Source organism: Chlamydotis macqueenii, chromosome 17 (assembly GCF_036417535.1).
Source record: "Chlamydotis macqueenii isolate bChlMac1 chromosome 17, bChlMac1.mat, whole genome shotgun sequence".
Lineage (NCBI taxonomy): Eukaryota > Metazoa > Chordata > Aves > Otidiformes > Otididae > Chlamydotis > Chlamydotis macqueenii.
Window position 1 is genome coordinate 11,602,842 of NC_141572.1, and position 16,661 is coordinate 11,619,502.

A 16,661-nucleotide genomic window follows, 5' to 3' on the forward strand; every position below is an offset into this window, starting at 1 on the left:
ATAAGAGTAGCAAAGAGCCTATTACCTTCAGTTTATTTGGTTATCTGAATAGCTAGGGCAACTCCCAACCAAGTTTGAGGAGTTGGAGACAGGCACGTCCTGCCTCCAGGCAGGAGTCCTTAGAGTCCTTACCATCACAGGTCCAGTCATCAGCAGAGAGCAGCCATGGCAGGATTCCCCAAACTTCCCCCAGTAGTCTTTGTGACAGTACAGCTTCCCATCTTTCTCGTAGTACCAGTTAGTGAGGGGATCCTGACATTCAGAGCACCTTGAAGGGAACAAAGAACGAGGTTCCAGTTGGCAACAAGTCACAAATCAATGGAAAAGCTCCTCTTCTGCATGGAGAAAACAGTCAGTTTAGGAAGGGGGACAGAGATGCAGGATCCACTTCCCTATACAACGCAAAGCCAGTTTTGCTCCAACCTTTGAGGAAAGCCTTTCTGTTCTTCTCTGAGTACACCTCTCCCAAAAGGTCAACTGCAGCACTGTCCTTTTGAGGGAGAATTTTCAAAGCAGTTCATCCTTTGAGCTCCAGATACTGACTGCATCCACCAATTAACTGCAGTGAAAATCCTCCACCTCTCCCCACCAACTGCTGTCCCTTTCCTTCTGCTGATGGCAGTGCATGAGAAAAAAATCCTCAACCAACCAACCAAAAGACTTCCAAACAAAACTATTTCTCTGATTTCACGAAAGGAGTCTCAAAATCCTTCAGACACACTGTCAGCTCCCATTTCAACAAGCAATGGTTATTAATCCTCTATCTATAATCGCCCCCCCCCAAAAAAAAAAACCCAAGGAAAAAAATGGAACAATTCTATTGCAGACATAATTTTAGAAAATCACAAGCAGAACCCAGATCTTCAGGCTTCCTGAACACAAAATAATCCTGCCTCAGCATGATGTACTAGGCAAGGGAGTTTAGCTTCAGCAGCATGGAAATGTGACTTAACAGAGAGATAACACACAGGCAGCAGTTGCATCACTAAAGATTATTCCATTAGCCCTGGGCAGACTTTAAAAGGAAAATTAGTCTGGTATTGGCAATTTCTCAGAACCCAAGGCAGGTTAGTCACCAATAACTGGTTCAAAGAAACACCTCAAGGATCAATGTCGTCCCAAAGGTGCTTTCCCAAAGGTGGAAGGGTTTCTTCTGCTCCTTACCCCCAACAATTGTCTCAGTTACTACACCGGAGGGGAACCCATTGCACCGGGGGGGGGGGTTTAGGTGGGTGCGTGCCCTCCTGGACAGCAGACCTCTCAATAGCACCACGGACACTGAAATCAGCTAGTGGCAGTGGAGGTGGACTACTTACATGCTCCCAGGTCTAAGACGAGAGATACTGATGACTTCACCTTTCACAAGCTTCCTGAAGGCTTATTTGTGCCAAAGACATTCCTTGTAAACTCCACCAGCTTGTAACGAGCGTGATGATATGCGAAGCTGGTTGTGCTCCAACATGGAGAGAGTTACTTGCTCCATCTCAAGAGAATGCAAAGCAACAAAGTGAAGCTGCTTGTAAGCAGCCCATGGTTTTAGGGGAAAACACACCTCATGAGGTATTAGTGCCGTACCCTACCCTCAGGAAAGTTGCTCCTTCTAATGTATTTGGCTTTTATAGTGTTTGTTCTCCCAGCTGAGAAGCTCCAAATCCTGTCCATCCCCCCCACCCTCCTTCCCTCAATGATGGGAAAGAACTCGAGCACGTGCAACAGGCCCTGCCAATTTTGTCTGAGGCAGGGGGAGCGTTGGGATACATGGTGCGGTACCTGCATCATTACAGCCTCAGCCCTGGGGCACTGTCAGGGTTACACTCTGCTCAAGGTATGCAAGAGACCTAGAGGGCATTGCAATGCATTTTGCCTTCAACCTCTAGCCTTCAGCTTTCATTTGCAGTAAATGCCCCACGCTGAATGATCAAGTGGGTGAGTGGGAGGGAGAAAAGAGCAAGTGGAGACTAACAGCAAAGATTTCTATCACCTTGTGGCAGGAACATCTGGCTCCACATGGGCAAATCGGATCCCTCAGACTTATCCGACTTCTGCGTGCATGCCTGTACCAGTGTGTGCTCCAAGAGTGATTACATCTTCAAACAGGGAGCTGTGACCAGACCTGCACTTGGGACGCAGACAGCAATTCTGGAGACTGCTCCACCAGCACAAGACCTGGCTTTCTGTCTAAGTCCTCTCCAAACAGGTGGGTTATTTATTTATTTGTTTTTAAGCACAACACCTTCCCTTCCTCACCCCTCTTCAATTTCACCTTCAACCACTCCTTTTTCTCCCTAAGAAAATCCAAAATTTCTACAAAAGCACACAACTGCAATTCTGTTTATAGATAGGCTCCAGAGGATCATGTACACTTGTCTTCCCTTTACCTTTCCCCTACTTCTTCATGGTTTGATTCCAACCTTACAGCACTTTGATTAGTTTGCTTCCATCCGGAAATCAGCACTGGTATCTAATTTGCAACACACCTATAGCAAAATGAAGGTGAGGGGGTGGAGCCAGCAAGCAGTCAGTTCTCTGCTATGCAATTAAACAAATCTGGGCAGGACAAGTTTGCAGCTTAAGGCTCAGAACCCCACCCAGGGCAATGAGGCAACAGGAACAAAGCAAGGAGCCCCAGAGAGGCTAGATACTGGTAATGGGTTTAACTGGAACTTGGTTAATCACTGCCAGCAAGAGCACATGGCTACGGCCCATGCTGCCACGCAGCACCCTCTGTTATTTACCATGTGTTCTGTAATGGAGGTGTGGAGAGCTGACAGACAGCAGACAGGTAGAGTTTCAAGACCCATTTCAACTGTTTCACTGCCTTCGCCCAAATGATAAAGGCATCACATGATTGTTTCACATGACTCTCACTGAAGAGATATGTCAGAATTCTATCACAGAAGATACAAAGGTTACCCCTCCTTCCCTTCCCTCCTCACTGGAGCGCGTGGCACTGCAGCGGTGCCATTGCCAGGGCTCACATCAGCTCAGACAGGAATACAATTACTCCTAGAGGTATTAAGCAAGCTAATCTTTGCCTGTCACCACAACCAAAAGAAAGGAAGATTTCTTGCTCCTCTGTCTTTTATAGATTAGAAACTGCTAATCTTCTCCTAGATGATTTGCTATTCTTATTACAGAGTAACGAAGCATGGTAATCAAGTTTGTTGGGGGACTGGTAACAGCCATACTTGACGTGTTTCCTCCTGCTGCCCAGCCACCATTTTCAGAGCTGCAGAGCCGTGCTCTGATTATTCAGTCCCACACATTACGATTCTTTGCTTCCCAGCCTTGGTTATAAAGAATAAATTGATCTGCCTCCTATAGCCATCCTCCAGGAAACCCTGGCAGCATCTGGGTGCAGTGTTTGGCCCTGATGCTGTGTAGCACAGCAGGTGCAGAAAGAGTTCACAAATTGCTGCTTGATGGCTACTGGATTTGGTGGGGGGTGGTAAGAGGATCAGGTCACAACAGGTAACCAGCCTGGTTTTCAGGAGATGGAGATTCAATTGATGTGGCATCTCTTTTACATCCAAATGAAAGCCAATACCCCCATGGAAGCAAAGACTCCCCGGGCACTCAGGAGACAGATCCCTTTGAGAAGGGCTCATTAATAAAATCCACCCCCCCCACACACTGTCAGGCTAGATCAGTTAACGCTGGGCAGGCTCAAAAGAGCTGTGGTTCCAATTTTGCAGGCAGAGCCAGGGAGAGGACAGTCACGCAGACAGAAAGCTGCATAATAAAACATAACCCTAGCCCATAGCTAACCCAAAGGCTTCTCACCCAGACTCAGCAGAAGTGTGGGCGTTGGCTACGTAAGAGACACTAGACAAGGAAGAACAGATGCTAGAAAACAAACTAAGTACTAGAAGACAGAGTGTTTAAGCTCTGACTATGCAAAACCATTTCCACAGACTTAGGAGGTGTATCTATGGCTTCGCATGGTGTCCCACGCGTGTAACAAATAATGAATGCCTGCTCACTTTCCTTCTTCCGAAAGTGGATGCTGTTTCAGAAAGTTGCCCAAAGCAGCTTAGCAATTGCCCAGCAGTATTTACTCCTATCCTAGATTGTTTTAACAAAAGGCTCCTCACTTCCAAATCAGTACAACAGCGTGTTTGCAGGAGCAAGATCAATAACGAGCAAATCCGAGTGCAGGGGAACAGGAGGGAGACAATGAAACTGCAAGCCTTGCCTTTCCCATCCATTCACTGCATCAGCACATCAGCACTGGTCACCATCCTGGCTGTGTTCAGCCCCACGAAGAATTTTCACTATGCAGATGTAATGCAATCAAAGCCTTATGCTGTAGCTATCGCCCTTCTCAAGCCTCATTTGTTCGGTTGGACCAAGAATGGTTGTTAAAATAAACAAAAACATCACAGAAGAATCCTTTCCATGTAAGGGAAGCGCGCTGCGTGTCCCCACTTACCTGCAAAGTACCCGATTTATTTTCTCAAACAAGATTATGCACTGCTTCACTGCAGATTACATCACCTTGAACTGGCCACAGCACACCTCAGCTCACCCTGCGCTATGCCCAAGCACAAGTAGCTTTCAAAGAGACATAAGCAGCAGCAGCCTCGGTAATCTCATTCCTCTGGCAGTGGAGCAAAGCACAGGGGCATGGGGTGAAGTGCCACACGTCGTGTTGCTCTGAGAGGGAGCCTGCTTGCCTGGGCTACGCAAACACTGCCCACAACACAGGTGACGTTCCCTCATAGCAGAGGTCTCCACGTCTCAGAGCAAGACAGGATCCCAGTTTGAGGCCGGCTGTTCCCTGCACACAAGCACTGGACCTCATTCTTCACGCCTCGCACACTAACTGCTTAGGACAGCGTTACGGGGGGAAACGCCACTTTGAAGATCCACTGCTAATCCTGCACAAGACTTACCGAAAGGGATCCTTGGGAGCGAAGTAAGCCGGGGCAGACAAGTAACTTCCCATCTTCAACACTGGATAAACCGGCTCAGCCGCAAACTTGTCCAACTGCCTCTGAACAGCTCTGTTCTGCCAACATGGCAGCAGCCAGTGCTCATTTAATCTTGCGCTGATTCAGATACTTCACCTCTCTTTGAAGCTGCCCAAGGAATGCCAGGTCTCTCGGCTGCTTATTCCTTTTCAGATTTTTCCTGGCTCCCATGGCTATAACCATCTTCTCCTGCACTCGGCAGCAGCGGCACCCTTGGGAAGGATAGAATAACTGCTAACCGGGCTAGCTGGACATGCTGCTGCAATAGTTCTTGCGAGCTCTGCTGCCTGCTAACTATTGTCAAGTTTTCCCTTCTCTGGTTCCACCCAAGGGTGGGAGGGGAGGAGGAGCCATTGCGGGAGGACAGCACATGGCTACACAGGCTGAATAAGCTCTACTTCTTCACGAGGGGTGGAGCTTTGATCCAAAGAGGGGCTGCGTTAATAAGTGTTGAAATACAGCAGCTTTTGCCAAAGTAAGAGCCAAGTGCGTAAACGTGAAACTACTCTTTGCAGCAGTGACACATTCAATGGAGAAGTCGAAGAAGGCAGAGTCTGACAAAGACAGCTAGACACATCTCCAAACACATCAAATTAATGTTTACTACAAACCTTCCCAAATCCCCCACAGCGAGCGGGGTTACCCTGCCTTCACAGGACCTACAGTCTGTTCATCCTCTTGCGGGAGGTAACTCACAGTGTGCTTCATCCAAGGAAAAATAACTTTCTTTCCAATACTGTTTTAACAGAGATCACTGCAACCATTTAACCTAATATTCATCTCCTGAACGGAAGCTGAGAGGTATAAATTAGCACAGACAAGTACTCTCTCCTGCTTGCAGCACATGTAGTTACAACGTTTTGCTTGCTCTGAAGCCAAGCGTGATCTCTAGTGCCCTAATCAGCTAAAGCTGTTTGCAAGACACTCAGAAATACAACAAACATATGCTGCTGCACCGAGCCCTCCCATTTTTGTACCGTCAGCAAAGCCTGGCATGCCTGAACACAGCCTGAAGATCAAGCTGTGTTCCAAGGCAAGAGTACTGAAATGTGCTTTTACTGGAGATGCTCCTCTCAGCTGGCATATTGTTCACGGGACGCTTGGGGCTGGGACGAGGCAGTCTTGGCTGCAGATTTGACAGCTGCTGCTCGCTGTTGAAGTAAGCAGAAAACCAGGCAGCCCTTTGGGTTGGTTTTGTTGTTGGTTTTTTTTTTTTTTTATGTTTTTTTACTTTTAAGAAGCAGCCACGTTTATTTAAAAAAATAAATCATTTTCACCCATTCAGTGCCGTTTCTAAGCCCAGCTATAAAAGTGCAGCAAAGCCCAGTGCTGCAGAGCCCGATGTGGCTGTCAGCTCCAGCACGGGTCTAATTCCTTCTGACATTTCACACAGCTCTACTGGAAGCAGCAACACGGTGAGTCTGTGTCTAGGAATGCACTCTGGTCTCCCACATTCTCTATATGTTGCGTGCTGAAAGTGGGCCAGCGCTCACAATCCAGCGCTTCCCTGGCTATCAGCACCACCCCACAACACACACATACCTCCAGTGCCTCCCAGAGCCCCTCCCCTGCCCAGTATCACCTACAGACAAAAGCTTTTCCCCACAATTCTGCTGCCATGGGCTGAACTCCCTCCAAGGGGGATTCCACGTGACCTCATAAATCCCAGCTCTTCAGACAAAACCTTTGAAGGTTTGATCCACAGATGTGATAAGCAGCCAGCTAGTCTGTGAATGAAGCCAGCAGATAAAGCCTAACTTCAAAGTATCAAAAACCACCCAGACAGCTAAGCAACTGGGAAAGGATTTTGTTTGAGACTTCCTTAAAGCCAAAGGACACGTAGTCAAATGTCTATTTAAACAGGAAACATCTTATCAAAATGATTTTACTTCTGCAGCAAGCCCCAGCAGCAGCCAGTAAGTTACGTTTTCCCTACGCAGAATTCTCTTGTCATTTCTTGCCTTTTTTAGTGTCTCTGTGACCTATTTGAGCGCACAATAGCTCTGATAAAAGGGCTCTGAAGGTGTTAATGTGGTCACACATTCCAGATCTGAATTCCTGCCAGAACGACTGTACTTCAAAAATGCTGATAAACAGGTGTGTGTGGGGTACACCTTTTCTATGTAATTTTACTGATACCATCTCTGAGGGCCAAAATGCACCGAAGCACATTTCTTTTACACCAGCTGAAGTCAGGTATCAGCATCTTCTCTCTCGCAAATGCTGACAGCGTTTCCACTACAAACACGTAGCTATTGCAGGGGGTTGCTTTCCTTGCCATGGTTTAGAATTGTACAGCAGTTTTTGCCAGAAAGAAGCCTGAGAAATATAACTAGCAAATAAAAAGGTATAAATGAAAAACCTCGACAATGACTTAACATCAAATCTATTGCAACTTGAGTCGCAGCCGTTAGTTTTATCCCCATGGAGAAGCATCACATAGCTATTGTGATATTCAGATGGCTAACATCTTAGAAGAGCTGGGGCTAGGCTGCACACCTGGACACCCTCTGTACCGCACAGTTCGTGCTGTCCACCAGCGCGTCTACAACCAGATGTATTGCTCAGCATATCCATCAGCCCTAAGAGACACAAATTTATCCTGGCACAGACAGGCACTTCAGGGTGTGGGACTGGTCTAAGCCAGGGAAGAGGCATCTGCTTAATGCCTGAAGAGTCTGCAGCAAGTCTTTGTTTCAGCATGGGTGCAGCTTGGAGGCAATCCAAATACTTCAGTACAATCCAAGCACCTCATTGCATTTCCAAGGCACTTACACATAACACGTGCTTTGCTGCTGTTGAAAGACAGAGTCTGCTCCTGAAACTAATACTGTTTTGATATGCGCATACCTCTGAATGAAAGCTCTTGCTCACAGCTCTTCAGTAAACTAAAACAGTGAAGTGAAGCTCGCTGCCATCACTGCATCTTACTCCTAAGCAGCAGCAGAGCTTCAGACTGACATAGTGATGCCTTCTTGGTACCTAATGTCACTTACCACAACATCAGGATGGAGACTAAATTTTTATCTCCACCATACTCACCTAATGGCTGCAGACTTCCTGAATACATGTAGGCTAAGCAGCAAACCAAAGAAATTCAACCTATTGAAACTTGACAGATTATACATGGCTTTAGAAGCGGTGACTTGTCACAGATGACAATAAGACTGGCACTTAGACCTCTGCATCTTCACTGGCTTCCTAACTTTCCACTTTTGTCTGTGCAGATCGTTGAACTCCTCGTGTGGAAAGCCGACCACATTTGGATTGCCTCCTCAGCGGGCTGTGTGAGTAATTCTAATTACCCTGATATAATAATGCTCTGATAACAATGCCCTAAAGGACAAGCTGTGCAAGGCGCAAGTCAACTAAAAAAAGTTCAAGACTGGAATGCCCAACTCCTCCTTAAATAAAAAGGGGCATCATGATGTCCTGTAGCTGATAGATTCCCCTGAGGAATGTGGCCACTTCCACCTGCAAAGTGATTCATTGTTCCTTTGGATTTTTAAACTCCTGAACAGTCACGGTGAGCTGTGCACAAATAGGCACTTAGCAACTATGTCTCCCTAAATCCCAGAGTGAGCTGGTGAATCTCAGTGCTGATGGAGACACCATCACAGAGCCGTTCCCCGGAGTTCTCGGAGTTCTTGGGGTTAGCGGAGAAGAGCTCTCACCTCTGAGGTCCTATCTGTAACTGCCAGAAACTGGAGAAGAAGAGGAGATTCTTGTCTTCCTGCTTCTATTATAATTCAACTGCCTTCTCGTACTGCTGATCTTCCCCCGCTCTCCAATTCAGCCGCTGTGTGTACGAACCTGTCTGTGTCCACAGCTGAAAAGCTAAAGGAAGATTCAAAGCACCAAAAATCCCCACATTTCAAAGTCACCTGAACATACACCTTTACTTACATTTTTATTTGTCAACATTTGTACATTTCAGCTTCATATCCTGTCACTGTAGATCTATTTGTTCTGCTGTCTGTGGGGAGGAAGTTGCTCTTGGAAAAGGAAGGCCTGTGCCAGTCCGAACCAACAAAAATGATCCAAAGTCTAGAAAATACAGTCTATAAGAAAAAGCTAGATCCAGGGCTTCTTCAGAATAGGAGAGACTGATGGGAGACACGATTGCTGCTTTCAAACAGGAAAAGGTTACCGGAATACCAGAAGGGGAAAAAGCTTGTTTTCTGTGTCCATTGTGAACGTGACTAGAAGAAACTGATTTAAATTGGAACAAGGGGGATTTCTGAAGAGAGTAGACAGAAGCTTCTAACGCTAAGGATAATTAAGTGCTAGTAGACACAGTCTGGGAGACCAAAAACCCACAGTGACAGGAGATTGTTAGGTGACCAGTTTCTTGATAATTCCTCAGCCATAAAAATTATTTTCTTCGAACGTAAGCTGAAGTTTAGTAGATATTCTAAGAACCACAGAAAACAGATCTAGAAAATACCATCAGAAGTCACCTAGTTTTCCCTGTAACCCCTCCAAACAGGTGTAACTATATACATTCTTAAGACAAGCTTGCCTGGCTTGCCTTCCCTTGCCCCTACATGTAAGAAGAATCAAAGTGATTCACTAAGTTTTGCTAGGCAAAAAAATGTTACTATAGCACACAAAACATGCCATTCAGTGTAGAAAAAAAAAATACATCTTTGTAAGACAATCAAATCACTGGAGTTGGCAAATTAATAGCAGTTCTCTTTCTGTTCAGTAGCCTGGAGCTTAGGGCATCCCCGGATGCAGATGGCTAATCCAGTTCTGTTTCCTGACCATGGACAATTGTCACGCTGCTGAGAGCGCACAACAGGCAGGTGACGAGAGATTCTGGGAAGAATCTGCTTTTAACCTTCTTCCACTACTGAGAAACAATCAGGAGGAGAATTTGTTTCAAATTCACTTCAGAATACCAGTGGGAGACAGAGCCAGGAGTTCTTCTGCGCTCTGCCAAAACTGTTCCATTTTTCCAAAGTACTCATATAGAGAAAACAGCCTTCTGGTGGTTACCACACTCCTTGTGTTTTAGCTACTCGCTCCAGTAGAGGTTAGCAGACATTGAAATGCAGTAACACATTCAAGAAGAGCGCAAGCACCTGAACCCTAAACAATCTGTCAGGTGAATTGATTTAACTCTAGGTAATAAGGCAATTTTTGTTGCGATTTAAACAAATAAATTGCTTTATTACTTTAGATTTTTTTACAAGTGTAAACAGTTTCTTAATGATTTCAAGACTGTATTTAATTTTAGCCAGTATCTTTTACTGGAAAGTCATAGAATCACAGAATGGTTTGGGTTGGAAGGGACCTTCAAAGGCCATCCAGTCCAATCCCCCTGCAAGGAGCAGGGACATCTCCAACCAGATCAGGTTGCTCAGAGCCCCGTCCAACCTGGCCTCGAATGTTTCCAGGGATGGGGCATCCACCACCTCTCTGGGCAACCTGTTCCTTACTGGAACAGGTACTTACCTGTCAACTTACTGGTTGCAATTATTTAAATATAATAATGTAATCCCTGATCAGTATAAAAAGCTTTAATATATATTTAGTCAGATATCAAAAGCTTACACTTTTTAGGCATACAGTTGTTTATATGCTTAACTTAGCATCAAACTATTTCATAATATACTTTAAAAAAATATATATATATGGAAAGCCATGAGAATTTTTCCCCGAGGTCAAGCTGCATTGCATATATATAAAAATCTGATGTATTAAGCAAAAAGGAAATATTTGTCCAAACTGAATTAATAGTTTCTGGTCACCATCATCTCCAGTGCTTTAGACCTACTAATGAAAAAATTTATATTCATACAAAAGTGCTCTGCTTTCCTTTCCTCTTTCAGAAAAGGGAAGATGAGCTTTTCCGCTCCTCAAACGCCTGATGATTTTTCAGCTTTTAATTAACTGGGTTTGGTATAAACTAAACAGTTTATTTTAAAATCTGAAACTACAACCATCAGTAATCCATTACGTTCAGTAACTTTAGTTGAAGATAATACTGCAAACAGTTTTTCTCTGATGTAGTGGGTTTGGCTTTTGTTTGAGATTTCTGCAGCAAGTCTCCGTTGCTTGGCTACTTAAATTAGATTTATTTTATAGACCATAGTAATATACATCCTCTGTTATTTCATGGTTAGGAAGGAACCGAACCTCAGCTGTCTTCCTTCCTAAAAAGTTCTGAAGCACCTCTCTACAGCAGGAATTCCCACCATCATTTCCAACAATTTTCTTTCATATGGATCTAAAAGCATTTTCCACTTGGATGTGTTCAACAAGCTTGATCTGAATTCGTAGTTTTCAAATAATCAAAACCGGATGTTTAAAAAATACTGTGTCCTTAAGATCAAACCAGGCAGCTGTATCTAGGTCTTCTCATCCCATCCTACTTCAATTCAAATATGCAATATCCCTACAGAAAGAGGAAATTGTCTTTAATTTCATTAGTCTTTATGTGTGGAAACAAAAAAAAATAACACAAAACACCAACAATGGACATAAAAATACCAGGTATCAATACTTTATTCAAAGGTATAATTCAAGGCAGTATCTTCTATTTTGTAATATGGAAAAAAGTTGGACTGAAAGCAGTAAGAACAGCGTGCTCTAGGTCAAAAAAAGCCCTTCCCATAATCCGCTCAGATAAAAGTGATCCAGACCTAGGAAAAAGATACCTTGCCACTTCTCTCTTTCCCTTTCTTGATGTCGTGTTTGAAGTTCTGTACAATGTAAGTTCCAAATCCAGTGGAACTATGTATCGGTGAAAAGCAATGACCTTTGAAAGTGTGTATGCTATCTCAACAGAATTCAGAGGCACAAAAGTACATTCAGAGTTAATTCACAACAGACACTGTGACAGAAATATCTAAGAAACTTCCTCGGCCAGATCCAGCCCATCGGATTCAAGCCTAAGGACCAGCTGGCCAAAGAACAGTTTAAAATACCCAAGATACACGAATAGGGATTTGCTTGTCCCTCCAGCCACAGCAGAGAAAATACAGGTTTCAGAGACAAAGCTCCTGTACATGCAGTTTGAGGAAGGAGGGAAGTGACAAAAAACTTAAATCCTCAGAGACACGCATGTACGTCAGCTACTGCCAGTGCCAAGCATGATCAGCAGCCTAGCCTGACCAAGAATAAACAGAGCTAACGAGCCTGGAGCAGTGCCAATCAGCATTAGAGAAATTATGTGCCAGGCCAGGGAGTCAGCTAATCCACAGGAAGACTGTAAAAAACACTCCGCAAGAGCTGCCGGAACTCACGGCCACCAGCTGCCAAAGGCTCCTACCCTTAGAGGCTTTTTAAAGTTTGGCTTTGGGATATCAAGCACAAGACTGCTGCTCAGCATGGTTTAGGGATAACAGAAGAAAAGGGGGAACAGAGTGCAAACTGGAAATCTGTTTTCATGTACAGTCCTACTCTGGAACCAGGAAAAAGGGAAGGGCAGCTTCCTTTGCTGCAGGTCTCAATTGTTCCCTCAGCATGGCAGCTTAGCTGAGCGCTAAAGCTAGCCAAAAGCACAGAGCATGAGAAGCGCACCAGCAAATGCAAGTTATTACACATCTCAGGAGAAAAGTTGCCATCTTCACTTGTACAAAACCAAGAAAAGCCCCAAACTTCCATTTTACAATGTAAGTATGATATTTGTGATACCAAACTCTCTGTAAATTGCCATGAGGGCAGGATTTGCCTCCAGCTCAGCTGATATCCACCTCTACAGTCCCAATAGCAAGAAGCACCAAGATATTTGCAAATCAAGCCCCAGAACAGAAATACATTCAATGACAAGACAGACAGACTTACTAGCACACACAGCTTTGGGTTTGGCTACTGGCAGAATCTAGGGAAGCTCAACAACAGGATACTAGTTCTTCAGAGAGAAGAAAAAAACAGGATTAAGACAAGCTGACTCGATACAGCTAAACACGGATACTCAAACCAACAGAAACCCAAAATACTGGGATTTGTAGTGATATAAAGCTGTAATGTTGATTATCGAGATGCTATTGTAACTAACAGTGTTTTCCAAGCCAACAGAGCTAGCTTTGGCAACATGGCATCCTTTTCTTTTTTTAATACACCAATAACCATAATCCTCACTTCAAGAAAGCTGGAGTATTTTGTTGGGATTTTTGGTTCTTTAAAGTAGGACAGTAGATGCTTGTTTCAGCACAGCAAACATTCCTCCAAAGCCACACTGGCTTCCTTTTCCCCCATTTGCTTCAACAGTATCCAAAACATCAGCCTCTCCAGATTCAAGCCAACACAGAAGCCAATAGAAGCTGCAGGTACTCACTCGTCTCAAAAACATAGGTCCCTTCAGAAATGTGATTCTGGAGCATGAAAACTGGATCAAGTATTCACAAAACACTGATGAGAGGCATTAGTCCTACTGCCAGGAAGAGGGGCATGTCAGAGATCCCTTTTTGTCCTTGCCAATAGCAACATTATCCAACAGATTTCATAAGTTTGCATGTCTTAATTGTCTGAAAAGGAGAGAAAGCGAAAGGCAGGATCTCCCTCCCCCATATCAGCAGCTTTCCCCAACACCCTGATATCTCCCTTGTACCTACCACATACGGAAAAAGCAACAGGCTATCCAGATTGCCTGGGCACTACTTTGGAACGCAGCTGAAGACAAATACGCAGCCCATGGCTTCTGCCACCACCAGTAAATCAGAGCTTTCGTTTGTGCTTTATCTGTATTCCTGTATGCGTTTGCGTCAGCATGGCAACACTTTGCCAGGCAGTGTCAGACCGCTGTTGGGACTGAAAGTCAGCTCCAGAGCGCTGCCGCGAGCACCGAACTACGGCCGCAAACAAAAGCACGCAATTGCGCTGCAAGAGGCCCTGGAACAGGTCGGGCACAGAGATGACAGCAAGAACTCCCTGTTAACACTGATATTTATCCACCAGGTTCTGAGTGAGTTGAACAACATAAGGAGAGTTTAACGGGCTGAGATTTTACCTACCGGAAGCAGGAAATATGCCAAGCTTCATTAACAGTCTTGTAGAGGCGCTGACCAGCAGCAATGCTGTCCCCGCATCCTAGACATCTCCAGACTTCTTCACCTGCACGCAGGAATAAAATGACATACAGCAACGACTTTACATCAGAGAAAACAAGGATTGCTGCATCCCTGATACAGAACAACCTTCCGTTACGTAACTGACAGGAAAGCCTTCGCGCACAGAAAGTTAAGCCAACACCAGGCAGTCTGTAACCCCAGAGAGCAGAGTTCCCAAATTGAACTCTGACATCTTATATATTTTTTTTTTCTCCAGACATAACATCACCATCTGCTCCTTCACATTCTGCAGAAGAAAGCAATACGACTTTTCACAGAAAACAGAGCAGTCTTCAGAGCAGAGATTTCAGGAAGACAGATTGGTCTAGTGCAACAATTCCCACAGAGAACCATGCTAGGCCAGGAAGCCACGCCGCTATTTCCCCCGTGCCACTGATTCAGCATGTACCATTTGCGCTCATTTGTGCTAATTAACTGGACTTCCCAGAACTGAAAGAAAGGAAAGGCAAACTTTATTCAGTAGAGAACAACTTGACTACCAGGAAGGAATTACACACTTGAATGAATATTCCTGTAGAGACTGTACAGCCAACACCAGACTACTGTCAGACGTAGGAAGAGGGATTGGTGCTACTGGCCTATTGCCATTTCAGAAAATACTGACAATAGTTACAATTCTGTTATAATAGCTTCTGCTAGAACTGCCGTAAAGCCCCAGAGAGAGCTATTTAGATGCATGCAGCCTAGGAAAAAAGGTATGAAAACTTGTGCACAAAGAGCATTTGGCACACAGATAAACTCTATCCCAAATGCAAACAGCTGTGCAGGCATAGTAAAGAAAGAGTCAAGGATCTGGATGAGCAGAGGACAGTGCAAGGAACACATCACATAGCTGGGCAGACTGCAAACCTATTTCTTCCTGCTACTAAAAGTTCACTTGCAGTAAGGTTGCATAAGGAAAGAAGTGCACTCAGAAAAGGAAAACCACTAACCACTGACTTCCATTTTCCAAAGAACGTTACAACTCAGTAGTTGCTCAGGCAAGGTTAAGTTCCTTGAAGTCACACAAACCAGGAGCCATCAGCCTTCCATGCACTTTTACCCCACTGTGTAGGTCAATTACAATGTTTAAAAGTAACCAAGGTGAAGATCTCCTTGTACGTTTTACAAATAGCTATTTCAGAGAAAAAACTGGTTGCTCGACCACAAACAAGCACCACTCTCGCCAGCAGAGCAGCAGCACCCATAAAGGTCTCCATGCAGACTATAGCGCCAGGCAGGATTCACCCAAACATGACATTTGCCGTAAGTTGCTACTTCAGCTCCCAGCTCAGCATCAGCTCCGCACGCGAGGGGGTGTGTCTGCGCCCTCCTGCTATCCGGCGCACAGAGGATGGCACCTGACCTCCGATCTGCACAACAGAGCGAGGGTCAGGAGAAACTTGGAAAAAAGCTTGCACTACTCCTGTTCTTCTATAAAGCAAACTGCTTTTCAGCTTCACGCCAGCCAGGCTTGGAAAGGAAAGGCAGAGCCACGTGTGCCCATGCCACAGCGCACAGGCAGCCGACGCTCCCCTCTCCGAGCAGCGCGAGTCCTGGAAGTCAGCTGAACTTCTGGCATCGCTGCCGCTCGACAGGCCAGAACAGCCCGCAAACCAGGCGTCCCGCAGCTCCAGCTCCTCTTGGTCAGCGCCACGAGCGCAAGATGCAAATGTGAATACAGCGGATCCTATTTAAAGGAATTTAAAGACGGATGGCTGCACCACAGCTGACTGAAAGCTGCAGATATTCCCCCACAGCGATGGTACAGAGCTTTGCCCGTCAGCTCCTGAACCCCGCGCCGCAGCCACCGTGCTTTCAGCGGCAGCGCTACATCTGTTTAACCGCACCCAGAAAGGCCGAGCAGCTGGCGAACGGAAACGAACAGCCCCACATCCCACCGACGCTGCTCGCGTATCCAGGAGCGGTGACGGAAATGAAAACAGCAGAGCAGGAAACAGCGTGAAGGAAAAGCGAACGGACGTGACCGATGTAACGGGTCTGTCGCGTCCCCCAGGGCAGGGGCAATGTCACACAGCCGGCTCCTCCAGCGGCAGCGGCCCCGCGGCCGGGACGGCGGCCGAGCCCGGGCGGGCGGGACCGCCAAAGGCACGGGGCGAGCGCAACCGGCCGGTCCCAGGAGGCGACGGCCCTCGGGGCTCCCGGGCCCGGCGCAGCCCCCAGCTCCGCACCCTCCCCCGCGCCCGGGCAGGGCCCGCGCGTGTGGCCGCAAACCGGGGGGAGCCGCTCGCCCGCCCGCGGGACACGGGCCAGTCCTTCGCCAGGGTGCGGGTTCAGGAGCCGGCGGCGCGGCGGCCCAGGCTCCCCTTCCGCCCCAAGCCGCGCACCTGCCGCCCCGCCGACGGACTGCCGCCCGCTGAGCGGCCGGAGGGAGCCGCGGCCTCGCGTACGCGTACGCGCCCCCGCCGCGCTGTCCCGGCGGGCGGCCCAGGCTCACCTGGCAGCCCCGGCAGCCCCTCCATCCCCGCGCCGGCCTCGCCGCCGCCCCGGGGCTCCCCCGCGCCTGACGTCAGCCTCTACGGAGCGCGCGGGAGGTCACGCCGCACCTGGTCCGGGAGCGCGCCCGCGCGCGCGCCCCCCTCCCCTCTTCCCTTCGCCGCTATCTCAG

General features: G+C 46.7%; 1 protein-coding gene across 3 annotated transcripts in view; it reads right to left on the bottom strand.

The window, feature by feature from the left end:
• LIMK2 (LIM domain kinase 2) overlaps positions 1-16,633 on the bottom strand; it is a 31,886-nt gene extending 15,253 nt beyond the window's left edge. The window contains exons 1-3 of one of the 3 annotated variants that reach the window (XM_086761142.1): positions 16,491-16,633; positions 13,937-14,036; positions 133-268 (exon numbers count right to left, since the gene is read on the bottom strand). In XM_086761142.1, coding sequence (XP_086617268.1) covers positions 133-268; positions 13,937-14,036; positions 16,491-16,515 — 261 coding nt within the window. In that variant the 5' untranslated portion in view covers positions 16,516-16,633. Of the gene's footprint in view, positions 1-132; positions 269-4,895; positions 6,469-13,936; positions 14,037-16,490 lie in introns of those variants that run through there. The other 2 variants (XM_086761143.1, XM_010120822.2) reach the window with 2 other exon arrangements.
• Positions 16,634-16,661: the final 28 nt, after the last annotated feature.